Genomic DNA, 17337 nt, shown 5'->3' with positions numbered 1-17337 from the left:
TTTATGTAAATGTTTTTGACGTTGGAGAACTAGTTCAGAGTGCCAACCTCATGCCCCATGACCTCAAATAGCCCAACAATTCTTTTTTGGCCGAGCAGCTGTCCTTGGGCTCTGTTTAAAATTCAAAATGCCATTTCATCATAGTGGGGGTCGTCGTGGACACGGGCAGACTCCTCTCCAAGCCATCGCAGTTTGATATTCAGAAAACGCTGCAAAAAGTGCATCTTTGCTATCCAGTACAGCAGCTAAATGAGTCTGGATTGCCTGAAAAATATAATTTCATCCGTTTATTATGGTTGTATAATTGCTATTTAATCATTTAAATGATGTAGGCTGTTCGCTGTAAACCTTAACCAACGTCTGACTATGTGAGAAAAGCGTCTAGCAACATTGTTGTGAATGCTGCGGTCTCAGCCTGGCAACCCCCGTGAACTTCGAGTCTGGGCAGGAGGGGGCGGGGGAAACGACTCTCCAGTATTTTGAATTGGTAGTGAAGTAACTATTTTAACCGCTAGCTGCCAGTATTACACACAATATTACATATTGCACCTTTGATAGATTTTTAATTGGACCTCGTTTTGTGTTTTAATCTTCTGTTTCTTACGTTGACTTCTATTGTTTCGATAATTGTAGTAGCAGTAAGATCTGTTCCTTCTGTTCATTAATGGTGCAATTCAACAAATCTGTCCAAAATACACGAGAGGTTTGGGAATATAGGCCTTCCTTCACAAGGACATCTGGGAGGCCATCTGTCATCCTGACAGGGCAGGTTTCCTTTGCAGCAGGGCTTGGGGGGGTTGGTAACAAGGTCCCATAACAACAGTTGTCCACTTGTAAGCTGTCCAATGCTGCTGTAAGTGGCTTCATGATTGTGCAGTACTCCCGCAGGAACTGGTATGGCTGGTGAATGAGGGACTTAATTCCCAGTTTGATGCACAGGCTTTTCAGCTCGTTCATGGGAATTTGGGGGATTCTGTAAACAAGGAATCCCACCTTGTGGAATGATGGCACCAGTAGCTTTTTGCGGTTGACTTCCTCCACATGTTTGTTTGTCTCAGGCAGTTTCAGCTCATCTATAACTATAAACATTTAAAGTGTTAAAGGGTAACTACCGTTTGTATTTTTCAACCTGGACCCTATTTTCCTATGTTTTTGTGTCTAAGTGATTGATGGGAACAACAATCTTTGACATTGGTCCAGTATTAAGCGAGATCGCTGCAGTCGGCAGCAGCAAAACAAGCTACAATGTAAGTTAATGGGGCAATTGTCCAGCTTGTATTTACCTTCACAAAAGAGTTTCTCTGACAAACTTATGGAAAGGATCCCTTCAGAGATAGACCTTTTAAAACCTCTTTGAGACCTTTCTGTTTAACCAGAAACAGCTCTGAAGTCACTAATGCTAAACCCACCAGACTCCATTTAAAAAAGCAATACTTTTAGCATGTATAGAGCCAATTACATTGGTTTATGTTAACCAAAACTAGAGTTGTGATTGTTGGAAAAGTGGAAAGACGACCCAAAACGGCTTTTCATAGTTTTATTTAGTTTCTGTTGACTTTGAATGAAGTGTATTTTACTATGCTAAAATTACTGTTGATTTACATGGAGTCTGGTGGGTTTAGCGAACGCAATTTTGAGGATGTTATGTTTAAAAAAAGTATCTTACTCTTTAACAGAAAGGTCGACCTCCTTAGAAATCCTTTCCATAATGTTGTCATACACTTAGAATATTAATCTGAACCTTTCAGTGGCAAAACAAGCACTTTTGTGAAGGTAAATACAAGCTGGACAATTGCCCTATTGCTGACTGCAACGATCTCGCTTAATACTGTACGGATGTCAAAGATTGTTGTTCCCATCAGTCACTTACACACACAAACATAGGAAACTAGGGTCAAGGTTGAAAAAAAAAAAAACAGTAGTTACCCTTTAAACTTAATTGGTCATGAATGGGGAAACACATTAAGGAAAACATTAACCCCTTGACGCCTGAATTTATTCACAATTATATAAACAAAATATTATGTGTGTTTCTGGCTCCAAGCGTATGCTAAATTAAGTTGAGATTGTTAATTTGTCTATAGCATATGGAATAGATATACATTTAGGTATGATGCAAATTAGCAACAACAGGCATTATGGTAAAATTCTTTACAAAATGGTAAAATTAATAATACACATAGTAGATTTCCTTCATGTCACAAAGTTGTTAGAACTTCTAAACTGTAAATGACAAATACATGGATCTTGACAACGGCAAGAAAGAAAGAAAACACTCTCCGACTCCCTAACATTGACAGTAGTTTCTTTAGGGTTAGGGGTAGGGTTAGGTTTAGGGGTAGGATTAGGTGTAGCGGTAGGGTTAGGGGTAGGATTAGGGTTAATTTCGCTTATGTGAACCGGATGTATCTCCCACTCCGACCGGTCCTACGAGAAACCAGTGCATGCAAAAGGTTCCTAGGTATGTATCGCATGTAAACAAACCGGCATTGGGGGGAATACACACGCTATCTCGCCTGCAGTCGGAATGGAAGGGGTTTGATGCAAATTAGTGACAGTCGGCGTTAAGGGGTTAAACATACAGCCCAACTTCTATCAATATATTTATAGAACACTGGTTATATTTTATGTCTGCCTACCACTAAATGTGCACTGTAGCTGTATTATAAATATATTTGAATGATATCAATATTGCATTAGACTTTGTATTTGTTGATACTCAATATGAAATGACTTGTTATGGGGACCCTATTTTAAAGTCGACAAGTTAATTGAACGGTTTAGACACAGCTTATACTTGGTTTAATATATTGAAAACAAACACCATTGAAGAATTTGACATGGTTAGAACCATTGCTCTGTGTGATATGAAAACGGTATGGTAATGTGCCGTCAGCGCTTAACCTTGCTACAATAAACTATAAATGCCTGATGTTACTTTGTAAAAGTAACTTAATCTTCATACAAAATGAAGGGGAAAAATCCTGAATTTGTTAAAGGAGAATTCCGGCCAATTTTTATTTTTTCTTCTTTTTTTTCCTGAATCTTGATCGCTACCGGCAGGATCGAAACAGGTGACAGTACAAACTTTGAATTACATTTTTATTTTTTATTTTTGAGTTGAAAATGTATCACGTTGTCACGTAAGGGCCCTGTTCATTTTGCACAGACATTTTAATTGCATTTGTGTCTGTTAAGAGGCACAAAGGCACTCTGTTGCCCTGACAACTGGCATTTTAGCTAACTGGGAGCTCTGGACGTAGCTGCAGCAACTCCATTTTGCTAGCACCGATTTTACTTGTTTTTTTCCTATCGACAGTACTCGGAGATACAGTATATAGCGATCAAGATTCAGGTAAAAATCGGCCGGAATTCTCTTTTTAACTGAAAACAATATCCGTTAGACACAGCAGGAAAGATTTATGATTCTAAGGAAAAGAGAATTTGGAGAAGGCGTATGACCGGGTCCCCCGGGAGATACTGTGGGAGGTGCTGCGGGAGTATGGGGTGAGTGGGTCTCTACTCAGGGCCATCCAATCTCTGTAAGACCAAAGCGAGAGCTGTGTCCGGGTTCTCGGCAGTAAGTCGGACTCGTTTCAGGTGAGGGTTGGCCTCCGCCAGGGCTGCGCTTTGTCACCAATCCTGTTTGTAATATTTATGGACAGGATATCGAGGCGTAGTCGGGGTGGGGAGGGGAGGGGTTGCAGTTCGGTGGGCTGGGGATCTCATCGCTGCTCTTAGCAGATGATGTGGTCCTGATGGCATCATCGGCCTGTGACCTTCAGCACTCACTGGCGTCTCCCTTAGAGATAGGGTGAGAAGCTCAGTCATCCGTGAGGAGCTCGGAGTAGAGCCGCTGCTCCTTTGCGTCGAAAGGAGCCAGTTGAGGTGGTTCGGGCATCTGGTAAGGATGCCCCCTGGGCGCCTCCCTAGGGAGGTGTTCCAGGCACGTCCAGCTGGGAGGAGGCCTCGGGGAAGACCCAGGACTAGGTGGAGGGATTATATCTCCAACCTGGCCTGGGAACGCCTCGGGATCCCCCAGTCGGAGCTGGTTAATGTTGCTCGGGAAAGGGAAGTTTGGGGTCCCCTGCTGGAGCTGCTCCTCCCGCGACCCGACACCGGATAAGCGGACGAAGATGGATGATTGATGGATGGATGGATGGATGGATGGATGGAGGAAAAGAGAATGTATGAAACTAGATGTGGATATGCTGCCAATAAAGATGCGTATTACACATCTGCCAAATCTAAACAGGGCTGTGATGAGCATCATTACACTCCAGGCGATGGTTCATCTTACCATCACTCATGCTGCATTGTGTCTTCAGAGAGAGAGCAGGGATAGGACTGAAAAATAAAAGTTAATAGAAGTTCCAGTTGGAGTACAAAGCCTCTACTCTGCATTGATCTGGAGATATTGAATATACCTTTAAAGGTATAGTTTTAAGTCTATACATCATCATTGTTGTCCTGTGGGTGTAAAGGTTTATGCCAGATTGGTTGGTGTCTTGTTCGGTGGTCCCTGATCATCCTTTTCACATGTTTTATTTTTTATTTTTTTCTCCTCTTCTCCCTGAAGACTACTGTGCCAGTAAGTTTGCAGCAGTAGGTTTCGCAGAGTCTGTGGGTCTGGAGCTGCTGGCAACTGGGAAAGATGGCGTCAAGACCACCATTGTGTGCCCGTACTTCATCAACACTGGAATGTTCAATGGATGTCAAACTAAGTAAGTTGACTGTTTTTTTTTTTTTTTTTTTTTTTTTTTTTATTTTTATTTCAACAGACAAAAATACAACGTTTCGGTCTCAGACCTTCATCAAGTTCTGAGGTCTGAGACCGAAACGTTGTATTTTTCTTCTAAATAAATTATTGCTTGCGTAATGGTCAGTGTGCGGGATTTTCTCTAAAAAATAAAGTAACAAAAGTGTTAGCCACAATGCTAACGGCATCGATAACTAAGCCAAACGGTGCTGTCACTGCTATTTTAGTGATTTATAAGTGAACCTGTTTCTTGCAGATTGTCCCGTTACTGAAAATACAGCTGCCATGTTAGGCGTGCTGCCAGTGGAAGAATGTGGTACACACACATAGCAGAGCTCGCAAACTGGCTTTTTTGTCGACAACGCGAACGTTGTCAACATAACTCGCTGGAAATCCAAAATACTTCCACACCGGCGACTTCAGTGAAAGAGGAGGGGGCTCAGGTTCTGTCGATGGGTCTTCTGCATCTGCCGTTGCCATGCTATCTTTTGACTTGCTGTAGCTAAATTAGAGGAGGTTGACTAGTCGCAGCACTTCAACACGTGTTTTTTTTTCCCGCTTGACAAGCCGACCGGACGTGACATGGGGGCGTGGCAGCATCGACGATTCCATTTTTTAATTCGAAGTTCCAAATTGTGACTTAATTTCAGGCGATTTCGAATTAAAATCGAAATCGTGACACCCTTAATATTGACCTGCGCTTCCTCCAGCTTTTGGTGTTTCTGTGTATTTACTAACCAGCAGCTACCAGCAGGACAGAGAACACTACAGGAGGGTGAAAGCCCTCCTGTAGTGTTCTCTGTCCTGCTGTTGTCTCTGTCATGCTGCCTGGCCCTGTACCGGGGTTAGCTTCTGTTTTGGGGAAAGGGGGCTTGGCGTTCTCCTTTACCTTGTTATGGTAAACTAGGTTAGCCTCCTTGTGCACTCTTTTCAAATGTAGTTTCAAATTTGTGGGATTTTTCCCTTTTTAATAAATTGTCCACATATTTTACCACCTTCCACTGCAAGACACTTGCTTTTATCTGACACAGTCAAATAGGACTCTGCCGCTTTCTGCCAACTTTCGGCACCGCTGTGATGCCAGGCGAGGGGCACGGACTGTATTGTGTTCACACACATAAACAGCCAAAGAAATGTGGCAACCGCTGGCAACAAAACTACGTGCTGGAGAGCCCAAGAGCCTGGGTGTTCATCCAACGTGTTTGTGTATGATTCATTTTGTCATTAATTTCATCGTTAACAAAATCCTCATCCAGCAGCAAACATGTATTAGTGTGCCATTGTGGCTGTGTGTATTTAGTTTTTTTTTTCTTTCAACCTGGACCCCATTTCCCAATGCATTAGTGCCTAATAGACTGATGTGAACACATTTTTTTAAAATTGGTCCAGTATTGAGCTTGAACACAGTGATCTGCCGGCGTGAACTGGGCTGGAATGTAACCTAATGGGATAATTATGTAACCTAATGGGATAATTATGCACCCTCGATTTTTGTCCACTTAAAATGGTTATTTTTGCCACTGACAGGTTCAGATTGTTACTAATAGCGTCTGGCAACATTATTGATCTCACGAGGTGACGTCTTGTCTGAAGACAGCGGTGTGGAGTGTGGAACGTGAGTTGGGAGAAAGGCTTTCCGGGATTCTGTGGTTTTGGAGTAGGCTACAGAAATTAAAGGTTAATGTGATCTAAAAGATTTTCAGTGCCATGGCTCAATATTTAAATGATTTAGACTGTGTGGATGAGGTCATTATACAGTCCCAGTGTTGAAATGTTCCTTTTTAAAAAAAACAAAAAAAACAACAGTTTATCAAAGATGCCAGTGGGCAAAATGCTGCCTCAGTCCCCAGCAAGAAGATTACGTCTGTCTTTGATTATATTTTTTTTATCTGTCTGTTCAAAATAAATTTAAAGAAACTGATGCTCCATTAGTTTTTTTTCCCCTGTAACAAATTGAAACGTGACGTCTGTGTACTGTGTACACGCCTAGTAATTAGTCATTAATAATTTAACATTATCTCAAGCAAGGAGCACTTTATTTTTTCATTAACCTGTATTCAAGTCTCTTCTTTATTCCGCATCATAACCGCGACCAGACCTGCAGTAAATTAAAGATAAACATGTTCTATACATGTAGCTTGTAAAGTGATACAGATTTGGTAATGTGATGCAGGTTCAGTATCGCACGTTGCCAACATTTGTGTTACTAACACACACACTTTATTGTTCCCCTGATAGCTGTAACCACCTTAACAACCTTAAAGAGGTTTGCTCTACACTTTTGCATTTCTTCCTAATGGCAGAGGTTATTTAGAGAAGAGGGGATGTTGACTGCCTGTCCTTACAGACTCTGTATGCGCTCATAGTCTTTCTTCCCTTTTACCCTTATAGCTGTTTTGTGCATGATGGCAAGCCCACTTTCAGTTGCACTGTTAGGTTGTCAAACCACGCTGTAATTCCAGGTCTAAGGATGCTCTCTAGAGCCATTTTCACATATGAACTATTTTCCGAAGAATTAAGTCCCGACATAGTCTACCGACAGAAGTTCCTGAATCTCAGCGTTTCTCCAGTTAGACATTTTCATGTAAATCACCCTCTTCTTCAATCGCCTTAGACAAGTAAAGGCTCTGCTGCAGTCTATTCATAGTTTACAGCCATGTGACAATCAGAGGGCAAAACACACTGGTATGTATGTATGTGTATTTATGTATATACACCCAAACCTCCCCCGCACACCGGCAGTCAGAAACAAACATCCATTGTCTGTTTGATAATCTACACGTTTTTTTTTACTATACTCCGTTATGATCAAGGAGTTGAGTTGCCGGAGCTGTAGGCTACTTTAGCGATGTTTAGCTACATAACGTTAGCAATATATTTTGTAAAATCCAGGACGGAGCAGACGTAACTTAAATGAAATGAGCTGGTGAAGATGGGAGACGCAGTCAGCTCTTTTATACAGTCTATGGGTTAGCTTGACCACAGTCGTTGGTTCCACAATACAGGGTGGTTAAAGCTGAGCTGACTGGTTCATGGACAGTGAAGGGGCAGCTTCTTATTGCCCTCCAGGTTGGCGTTTCCATAGAGTCGTCACATACAAAAAATTAAATAGCGCAGGTTAATAATGTGTGTTTTTCATGTGGACACCTAAGTATTTGAACCAGGACACCTGATCTCTGGTCTGGTTTGACTTGCCTCAGGTCAGGGACCATCCCCTGTGTTTCTCTGACATTTAGAATGAGATGCTTAGTGTCACACCATGTGATGGTGTCTTATCTCAGTGTGGTACAGAGAAGGGTCCATGTCATTCTCAAAATCACAATATCATCAGACTCAGACACACACACACACACACACACACACACACACACACACACACACACACACACCTACAGCACATATCCCAGCACCAGAACACGTGACCATGAAAAAGTGGAACTCAAAAACACACCGCCCCTTTAAGAGAATTTGATTCTAATTGGACATTTCAGCTGGTGCATAGACTAATTCTGTGATTGTTGCAGTTGTTAGCATTGTCAAATTTCCCAATCACACACACACACACACACACACACACACACACACACACACACACACACCGAGAGATTCTGTGCTTTATTGTTAGGTTACATCTGCATCCTGTGTACCTGAGTAAACAATCAAACAAAACAAATAATATTCCACTGAGAAAAATCAGTAAACTTCTACATATTGTTAAGAAATGACATTTTAAAGGGATATTCCGAGCCACAAGTCATCTCTCGCAGGGCAAATGGGGAACAGTTGGTGAGTGGTTCAGTGCTGTTAGCAGTCGTAGTTTTTTCTCTGAATCTTTTTTCTTGTGTTCTTCAGGTGGCCAAGACTGCTGCCAATCCTGGATCCAGACTATGTAGCCAAGAAGATCATCAATGCTGTGCTCACAGACCAGGTCTTCCTGCTGATGCCCAAGAGCATGTACCTCATCACTGCTCTCAAGAAGTTAGTGTCTACCTTCTCTGTTCTCTTCCACAGAACCTCTCTCTACAGAGTAGTTCATATCCTCTGAATCAATAGTGCCGGCCTTTTAGATCTAAAGTATGTCCATCATTTCTACTTTTTAAACCTTTATGTCAAGCCTTAAAGTCTAGTGCCTGTTATTTTTAATAGGCATACACTAATGGATAAATATAAATCACCACTATTGTCAGACTCTAAAAGCTTTCTGTCCTCACAGAAACACAGTTACACAGACATGGCCAAACGCTCTGCTCAGTCTCAGCAGGTTAATATTGGGTTTCAAAAAGAGCCAAATGTTGTCATTCAGCGGTCTGTATGTTTTTGATTTCAGATCTGTTATGTTAAGTTTCTGAATCACAGGTCATAATCACTACCACTACAACAGCCAGAGCCCAGGCCATTTAATGTTGGGACTTAAAAAGAGGAATTATTCCGTCATTGTTATTGCTGTGTTTCTATCCTGCGTGGATTTTTCCTGAATACCTATTCTTCACATTCCTATGTTGACATAACAGAATAACCTTTAGAAAACTAAAAAGATGGGTTACTATGGGTTTTGGTGTTGCTTTACACCAAACCCCCCCCTTTTATTTTACCAGAAGCAGCGCCGATTAACACCTGAATGGGACACACAAACTAATTTGCAGGCCTATATTCACTCACATGCATCATTATCACTTACAATCACACCAAGGTATGTAGGCCCACAGTATTCATTTTATCATATGTTGTAGAATATCAGAAATAGAAGTGAAACTAACCACACTTTCTGTCGTACTATAAAAGTTGCTGTGTGTGGGCTACGCATAGGGATAATGTAGAGCACATTCAGGGCATTTGACTAATTTGCTGTTAAAAATAACAATGAAATGCTGCGCTGTTGACTTTAGACCAGGTTTCTGTTGGTCAATAGTCCCTTTCCGACCGGAGGGATTTTTACAGTTCCTAGAATATAACGTTCCTAGAATCCTTTTTTTCTTTTTTGACTCAACCACTTTGGGGATTATTAAGTTCCTCTGACTGCAGTTCCTGTAACTCTTTTAGCTCCTACTTCAGGGCAGGGTCTTTTCCCTTTTCGAGGTAGGAACCCTTAGTGACCTAGTAGCGTCTGAAACACAAACAGTACATATTTTTCACTGTCGTTTGCAATTCGCCTACGTATGCTAACTCATAAGACTTCACGCATTCAACCAGCTAATTGTTAATGCTAGTTAAACTTACCCGTTGTTTCGTTTGCCTGTTGCGCTCTGCTCTTCTATCTTCCTCCATCATATTAATTAGGATCATATTATGTATGTGGTGCTAAAGTCAAGTGACAGCGCTATAAAGACCGTTGCCGTGCTTGCGTCACTCCCTTACCCCTCCTACCAGTTCCTATGGCCACTTGGCCAGTGCGAATGCAAATGGAAAAAAATGGTTTTGGGTGGGAGTAGTTAGTAGATCTGTTTAGAAGTGGACTGTTCAACTACGTTCCTGTAACTACTTGGTCGGAAAGAGGCTAATGGTGCAATCACTTCCCGCTGCCTCAAGATGGCAATACACCAAGAATTCACCTGAACACACCTCCCTGTAAGACCAGCAAGCCCACTAGTTGGTGGTACATTCATGACATACTCATAATTCTCTCATGACAGCCAATGTAAAAAACAACCTCTTCATGACAGGTTAATGTAATGTTAACACATTATACAATAGTACAAAAGTTTGTTAAAGTTTGATTATTGGGCCTGTCGTGACATATTTGTTATGTTATCTAGGTTAATGTCAAGTTGTCGTTACAAAGACATTGACAGGTTGTTTTGTCTTGTTTAATGTCAAGTTGTCATAACGGAGATGACAGGTGTCATGTCATAATTATGATGGTGTCATGTCAGTCTTGGAGACTCAGTAATGTTGATAGATGTCAATATAGTGAATTCCGTGACAGTTAGACATTTTTGGGGGCATTTCAGCCTTTAATGGAAAGGACAGTAAGATATGAAAGGGGAGAGAGAGGGGGAAGACATGCAGGAAACTCGTCTAGGTCGGACTCGAAACCCTGGACCTTCTGCGTCGAGGCATACATCTTTATATATGTGTGCCTGTTCTACCAACTGAGCTAACCTGGCCACACGACAGTTGGACATTTAAGTGAGTTCCAGGGCTTAACTTACCTTTGTCACCATTCTCAGAGCTGTAGTCGGCTATAGTCATCGGTCGGGGTCGGGTGGTTGATTAAAGTTGGCCTGAACAATCTGGATTTGCACACAGGCACCTTGGATTAATGAGTAAATAATCTGATTGGCAGCTTCATATAGAGCTTCGAAAACGATTAATTGGTTTAAGTAATTCTTTATGGGAAAAAATAGTCAAACTTGTGTGATGTCAGCTTGTTAAATGTGAATATTTTCTAGTTTCTTCTCTCCTCGGTGACCGTAAACTGAATTATTTTGAGTCGTGGACAAAACAAGACATTTGAAGAGGTCATCTTGGGCTTTGATGGACATGTTTCACAATTTTCTGACATTTTCGAGACCAACCATCTAATCCATTCATTCAGAACAGAATCCACGCATTAATCCACGATGACTATAATCGTTAGTTGCAGCTCGAGTTTCAGTCACAGTCTGTGGTTGCTTTGCTAGTGTTGGATAGTTGTGATAGTGGTTATATAATTAGTACTTGATCGATATTACTGATGGTTGGGCCATAGTGACTGTATAGTACTGACTGGTATGTTCTTGCTTTGTGACTCACAGCCTTGCTTGGCTGTGAGTCACATGAAGGGTCAGAGGTCAGCCTGACTACAGCAGGTGCTCTGAAGCATTTGGCCTTCAGGTCAAGGGCGGACTGGCCATCTGGCATACCGGGCACTTTCTCGGTGGGCCGACATGCTTTTTGGGCCGACTGCTGACACTTAAAAAAAAAAAAATTAAACCGGCCCATAAAAGTAGTAGGCCTAGATCGGCGGCCCATTGTTTTGCAATGACACTGGGCTGGCCCAAAACACTTTAGTCAAAAATATCACATAGGCTAGGTTGGTTGTTTTCTTAATTGACACTGGACTGGCCCAATCATATGTTTTAAACAGCACCCTCTTTGGGATTTCTGCCTGTATGCAGTTTCAGTGTGCTAGAATAGTGATAGAGCTCATGGAGTAGAAATACAAAGGAGGTGCAGAGAAGCTGCGTGAGAAAAAGAAACGGGCCCTTCAGGCAGATGCTGCCAAATGTGTCAAATTGACAGACATGTTTTCGGCAGTAGCAGGACCATCAGCTCCCGTGTCTGATGATGGTGGTATCGGCGGCAGTGACATGTACAGCGAGGAGGAGACTCAGGAGGAGAGGGACAGAGATCAGGGAGTGAGGGTAGAACCTGCGGTAAGCAGAACTCCCCCTTAAAACACTTTGCCCCTTGATAAAACTGAGCCAAAAACAAGTGGTGGACACACTGTTGATGATAACGCTACAAGAATAAAAGAAGTAGGCATGCTATACTGCAGTCACATAGTCAGTAATGGGCCAGGGCGGCACTGGCCCGCCCACTTTACTCACTGGCCCGTCCAGCCAAGTTTGATCAAAATACGTTTTGTTATGAAAAATATCCAAATGTATGTTTTTTTTTTTTTTTTTTTTTTTAAAAGAGAGAGAGAAAGAAATAGTAACAGAACTAGTTCTGTGTGTTTTAATGGGTCTTCTCTTCTGATTAAAATTAAACCATAGAATAAGGATCAAACAATTAGGAAGCCTTTGGAACATAGTTGGTTGGTGTGGTAACAACAGGCAGACTCTCCGGGCTGCCTTCAGCAGCTAACTTTAGCTAGCTGGCTTTTTAGACAATGTACCATGGATGTGTTAAGCAATGTACTGTTAAAAAGTACTGCAACAACAACGGCTTCTCTTTAAAGTGGTATGGACAGTTTTCTTGGATGGAATACAGTGTAAATAAGGACGAGCTTTTCTGCAACATGTGCTGACATTTCCCCATGACAGCCCATCAGTGAGAGAGGAGTTTGTTTGAGTGCTGGCTCTCACAGAGGTAACATTAAGTCAAATGTGTTTCATGCTTCTTGCGTTATTTGCTTGCTTCTTACTAGTAACCTTCCTATTTAGTAAGAAATGGTGAAACGTGTTTGTGTTTTGCCCACATTAAAAGGTCCCATGGCATGAAAATTTCACTTTATGAGGTTTTTTAACATTAATATGCATTCCCTCAGCCTGCCTATGGTCCCCCACTGGCTAGAAATGGTGATAGGTGTAAACCGAGCCCTGGGTATCCTGCTCTGCCTTTGAGAAAATGAAAGCTCAGATGGGGCGATCTGGAATCTTCTCCTTATGAGGTCATAAGGAGCAAGGTTACCTCCCCTTTCTCTGCTTTGCCCGCCCAGAGAATTTGGTCCACCCATGAGAGAGCATCATGGCTTTCAAATGAGCAAAGTGGCAGTTGGTCAAGGGGACCAGATACAGTATTAGGGGACCACTAAGGCCTATATAAAAGCATCCAAAGAGCACCATGTCATAGGACCTTTTAAATAAGAAGATAACCTATCTGTGAGTGACGTAGTTTTTAGTTTTCTTTGGTCCTGTCACTGCCGTGGACTCGATACAATGTCTAAAATTTGTAACTTTTCCTTAAATATCTTTAGTAATTCAAACAATGCTTGGCTGGAAGTTTTCATTCTTTGATTTTCTTTTACTGCTGGTAGCATTTGCTGCTCATGATCTGACCATAGTCCTGAAGCAACAGTGCTGTTATGAATGCACAAAGGATACATGTGCGATTTCTGTCTGTTGTAGGCTATTTTATGTCATGCAGTATGTAAACGCCTTCTCTGCTGTTTGGGTTCATGTTTAGTTGCCACTTTGTGCAATGAAATGGTTAATTTTATAACCGTGCTATGCATGCCAATGCTGCTGGTTCTGCCGGTCCAAATATATTTTAGCCTGAATAGGTTAAAATTAGGGCTGCACAATTAATCAAATTTTAATCATGATCAAGATTTTGGCTTCCCACGATCAAATTTGCGCGATCGAGCGATATTTAAAATGCGTCATAGAACGCTCATTATCAAAGTTTTTGCAAAGCCACTCTAGCACTCCATAAACCACTCTCTGATCACGTGCCTCTGTGAGCCAATCAGAGTTGTTCCCTGCACCGCGCAGCTTAGTTTCTAGATGTGGACCGTCACAGGACAGAGGAGTAACGGGAGGAAAATTCCACAACAGGTAGCAGTCGGTCATTATAAGCCGGTCACAATGTTTACCAGTAAACGCAACATTATGTCCCGTATGTTTTGTTTTTCAGACTACAGCAGTGACTATAGTGCCAGTTTGTGTCTGTTAGCTCATAGCTTTAGCAGCAGACTGTTGGACGTCCCGTTGTTGGAAATACATTCACACTACACCGTTTAGCTGTCAGCTTTTTAGCTGTGTTTAATCCAGTTACTACTGTGGCTAACAGTAGGCTAACGTTACCTGCTGTGTAACGTGTTATTAGTGTTTACTGTAGCTAACGGTAGGCTAACGTTACCTGCTGTGTAACGTGTTATTAGTGTTTACTGTAGCTAACGGTAGGCTAACGCTACCTGCTGTGTAACGTGTTATTAGTGTTTACTAGCGTGACATGCAGCAATGTTTATGTTGCCCCTAACGTGGGTTTCGTAGCATCAGAGCACAACGCAGACATGTAAGTGGCAGTGTAATGAGCCAATGAAATCCGCGTTGCTATTTCGTCAGGTAGATACCATACAGCAAACCTGCATGTACAACAGCTGAAATGGCATACTCCTTCACAGTATCCTTCAATAAAGGAGGAATGTAGCACAATATGGATGTAAAAGCAGTTATAATTGGCCTATGTGACAATAAAAATTGTTTTGGTTAAATCAACAAATAATCGTGATAATTAATCGTGATCTCAATATTGATCAAAATAATCGTGATTATCATTTTGGCCATAATCGTGCAGCCCTAGTTAAAATCGACCGTTTTTTTGTCTATATCGTTGTGTACAAACTTTTTAGACTGAGCTTTGTTGGTTGAGCATGTTTTAGACAGTACTGCTATTGCCGTTGGAAGGTAAAATTGCTGCTGTTTTTTTCAGTTTGTCCTTTTTGCTACTTCTACGTCTTTTTGAAAATGGCCCACTTACTTTTGTACTGGCCCGCCCAAAATACTATTTCTGGCTACGCCACTGCTATACTGTATGATTGCATTAATTTGGCTAAGTGCGCAGGTGTAGGCTAGGCTAGTTACCTAACCTACGAAAGCCATAACGTCAGTGTTACAAAAGTTCGGATCAGCTAGTTAACAAGAATCAGTTGACCTTGAAGCTAGTTCATTTATATCTTCCTGGCTAAGTAAAAGTTTTTTTTAATATATGATGATGATCCGTTATATTATTGTGAAAACATTATTTTGATAATCACAGTAAGAATGCCGTAATTATGTGTAGCGGATCGGAGTCTATTAAAATTCATTAGAAGTAGCCTATACCGTTTTATTGTATTAATAAATGGCACTTTTTTGAAGTATTTAATGTGTCAACTCTCACTGATTCTTGCTTACTCATTACATGGCGTTAGTAGTTTTAAGGAGTAGGAGTTGGTATTCAGTGGAGCACAAGGACGGGTGGTATTTTTCTGGCCCAACATGCCAGGGCCGATTTTTGGTCCCAGTCCGTCCCTGCTTCACGTTGTAAATCTTGTTCACAGCTTTGATATTTGTGTCCCGTTAATATAATGGGAAATATCTGTAAGGACTCTTTAAATCACTCATTGGAGAAATGCCTAGCAATTGGTGCTGCCAAAGTGACTCTCAGTAGAAAGTGTTCTGACGAGTCTTAATCAGGTGGGCTGTGGTAGCAGCTCAGTGACACTGTAATGTTCATCATTAAGAAAACCAATGTTTGGATAGAGAAACATGAGGGGAAGTTCTGGGCACCATGCATATCTATGGTACATTACATGCATATTTGGTTTCCATCTAGACCAAATATGAAATATAAACCCATCACACAGGTCATCTGGTGAATGTTTCCAGTTCCCTGCATCCTGCTCTAGTTGTCACATTTTACAGGTGTCATCTCTGGGAACAGGTTCAGCCTCCGCTGGCCTGTAAACTGCATGGGAACCACGTTTTTAGGTGCAAAATCAGCTAAAGGATTCAGACGGGATAAATATTTATCGTCAATCATGACGTGAAAAGACATGAGATACTGAGAGGCCAGACGGAAACCAAAGTCCTCTAGAGGCTGTATGTGATTTTTCTTCTTAAGTCTATAGCAAGTAGTTTCTGTCTCCCCCCATAGAGAACTCAAAGTAATGACAACAACACTGTTGTTGTACTACTTCCACATGACAAATCTTCCGTAATGGCGCAATTGCTTGTAACCAAGGAGGATACGGATGATTTATAAAAGGTCAAGAGGTCATTATCTTCACTAGAGTTTCTGCGCGTGAAAGTCATCATATGACCCCATTTTCTAATTAATATAAAAAAGTTATGCACTAAAGCTTTAAAGGACAATTCCGGCGCAAAATGCACCTAGGTGTTAATAACGCGTGTCCGAGTTTGACCGTTCTCTGGGATGTGTTTTCATGCTAATCGAATATGACCAGTGTTAGCTCAAACCGCTAATTAGCTTATAACGCTAGTTGTCGGGGCACGGGTAAAGTAAAAAGGAATCACTATTTCTACACCACTAACAAGGCTCAAAAAAAAATAGTTTAGAAAGACAATTCGTTGTTCGACTGGTTGTGACTGCTTTCCTAAGAAGTATACATGAACGGTATTGTCTTTATAATCGATCTTTTTAATAAACGGTCTGTACACTTACAAAGTTCTCAATGCTTCACTTTTACATCATTATGCTACCATGGAATTGTGGTGCTATTTTTTTCTATCTTTTTGAGCCTTGTTAGTGGTGTAGAAATAGTTTTCTAGTCTTTTTACTTTACCCGTGCCCCGACAACTAACGTTATAAGCTAATTTGCGGTTTGAGCTACAACTGGTGACATTCGATTAGCATGAAAACACATCCCAGATAACAGTGAACTTGGTAATCATGTGTTATTAACCCTTTAGGTTCATTTTGCGCCGGAATTGCACTTTTTATAGTAATTTTCAGAAAAACTAACACAAGCATTACCTGTGGCAGAAGATAAAAGGTACCAGTCTGATAGAGACAGAGACACCACAACTGCCTGCAGCTCTGAAAGCAGCAGAAGTAGATGAACGTGTTGTATATTTGTTCCCTGCCCTCATCATGTGCCTCCATCATCCTCTTCAGTGTTGTGCAGTGGAAGCAGGCCTCCCTCCTTGGCTCTTACCTGGGATCATCAGTCCAAGTAGACTGCCACACTAACACCAATCTGCACTACAAACTGCACTAGCACACATAGAGTGTTAAAGCTTGCATATTCAGAGATACTGTCCAGTCAGCTGTGTGCTCTGTGTGTCTGTGGAGTAGCTCCAGGCTCCATATCATCAGGACTCTGCACACAGCTTGTACATGTTTTGATGAAATATGTTATTTTTCATATCCAATATCAATTGAGTCACTTTGAGTAAACAAAGATTTCGGCACTACAATGCCCGGTCGGT

General features: G+C 41.5%; 1 protein-coding gene across 2 annotated transcripts in view; it reads left to right on the top strand.

Moving 5' to 3' along the window:
• The window catches only part of LOC114565360 (epidermal retinol dehydrogenase 2), a 37116-nt gene that overhangs the window by 12981 nt on the left and 6798 nt on the right, over positions 1-17337 (top strand). The window contains exons 6-8 of one of the 2 annotated variants that reach the window (XM_028593362.1): positions 4580-4724; positions 8612-8737; positions 17024-17337. In XM_028593362.1, the coding sequence (XP_028449163.1) occupies positions 4580-4724; positions 8612-8737; positions 17024-17126 (374 nt within the window). In that variant the 3' untranslated portion in view covers positions 17127-17337. The remainder of the gene's footprint in view (positions 1-4579; positions 4725-8611; positions 8738-17023) is intronic. The other variant, XM_028593363.1, reaches the window with a different exon arrangement.

Source organism: Perca flavescens, chromosome 12 (genome assembly GCF_004354835.1).
Source record: "Perca flavescens isolate YP-PL-M2 chromosome 12, PFLA_1.0, whole genome shotgun sequence".
Taxonomy (NCBI): Eukaryota; Metazoa; Chordata; class Actinopteri; order Perciformes; family Percidae; genus Perca; species Perca flavescens.
Note: the sequence above shows the minus strand (reverse complement) of the source record. Positions and strands in the feature narration are given on the sequence as shown.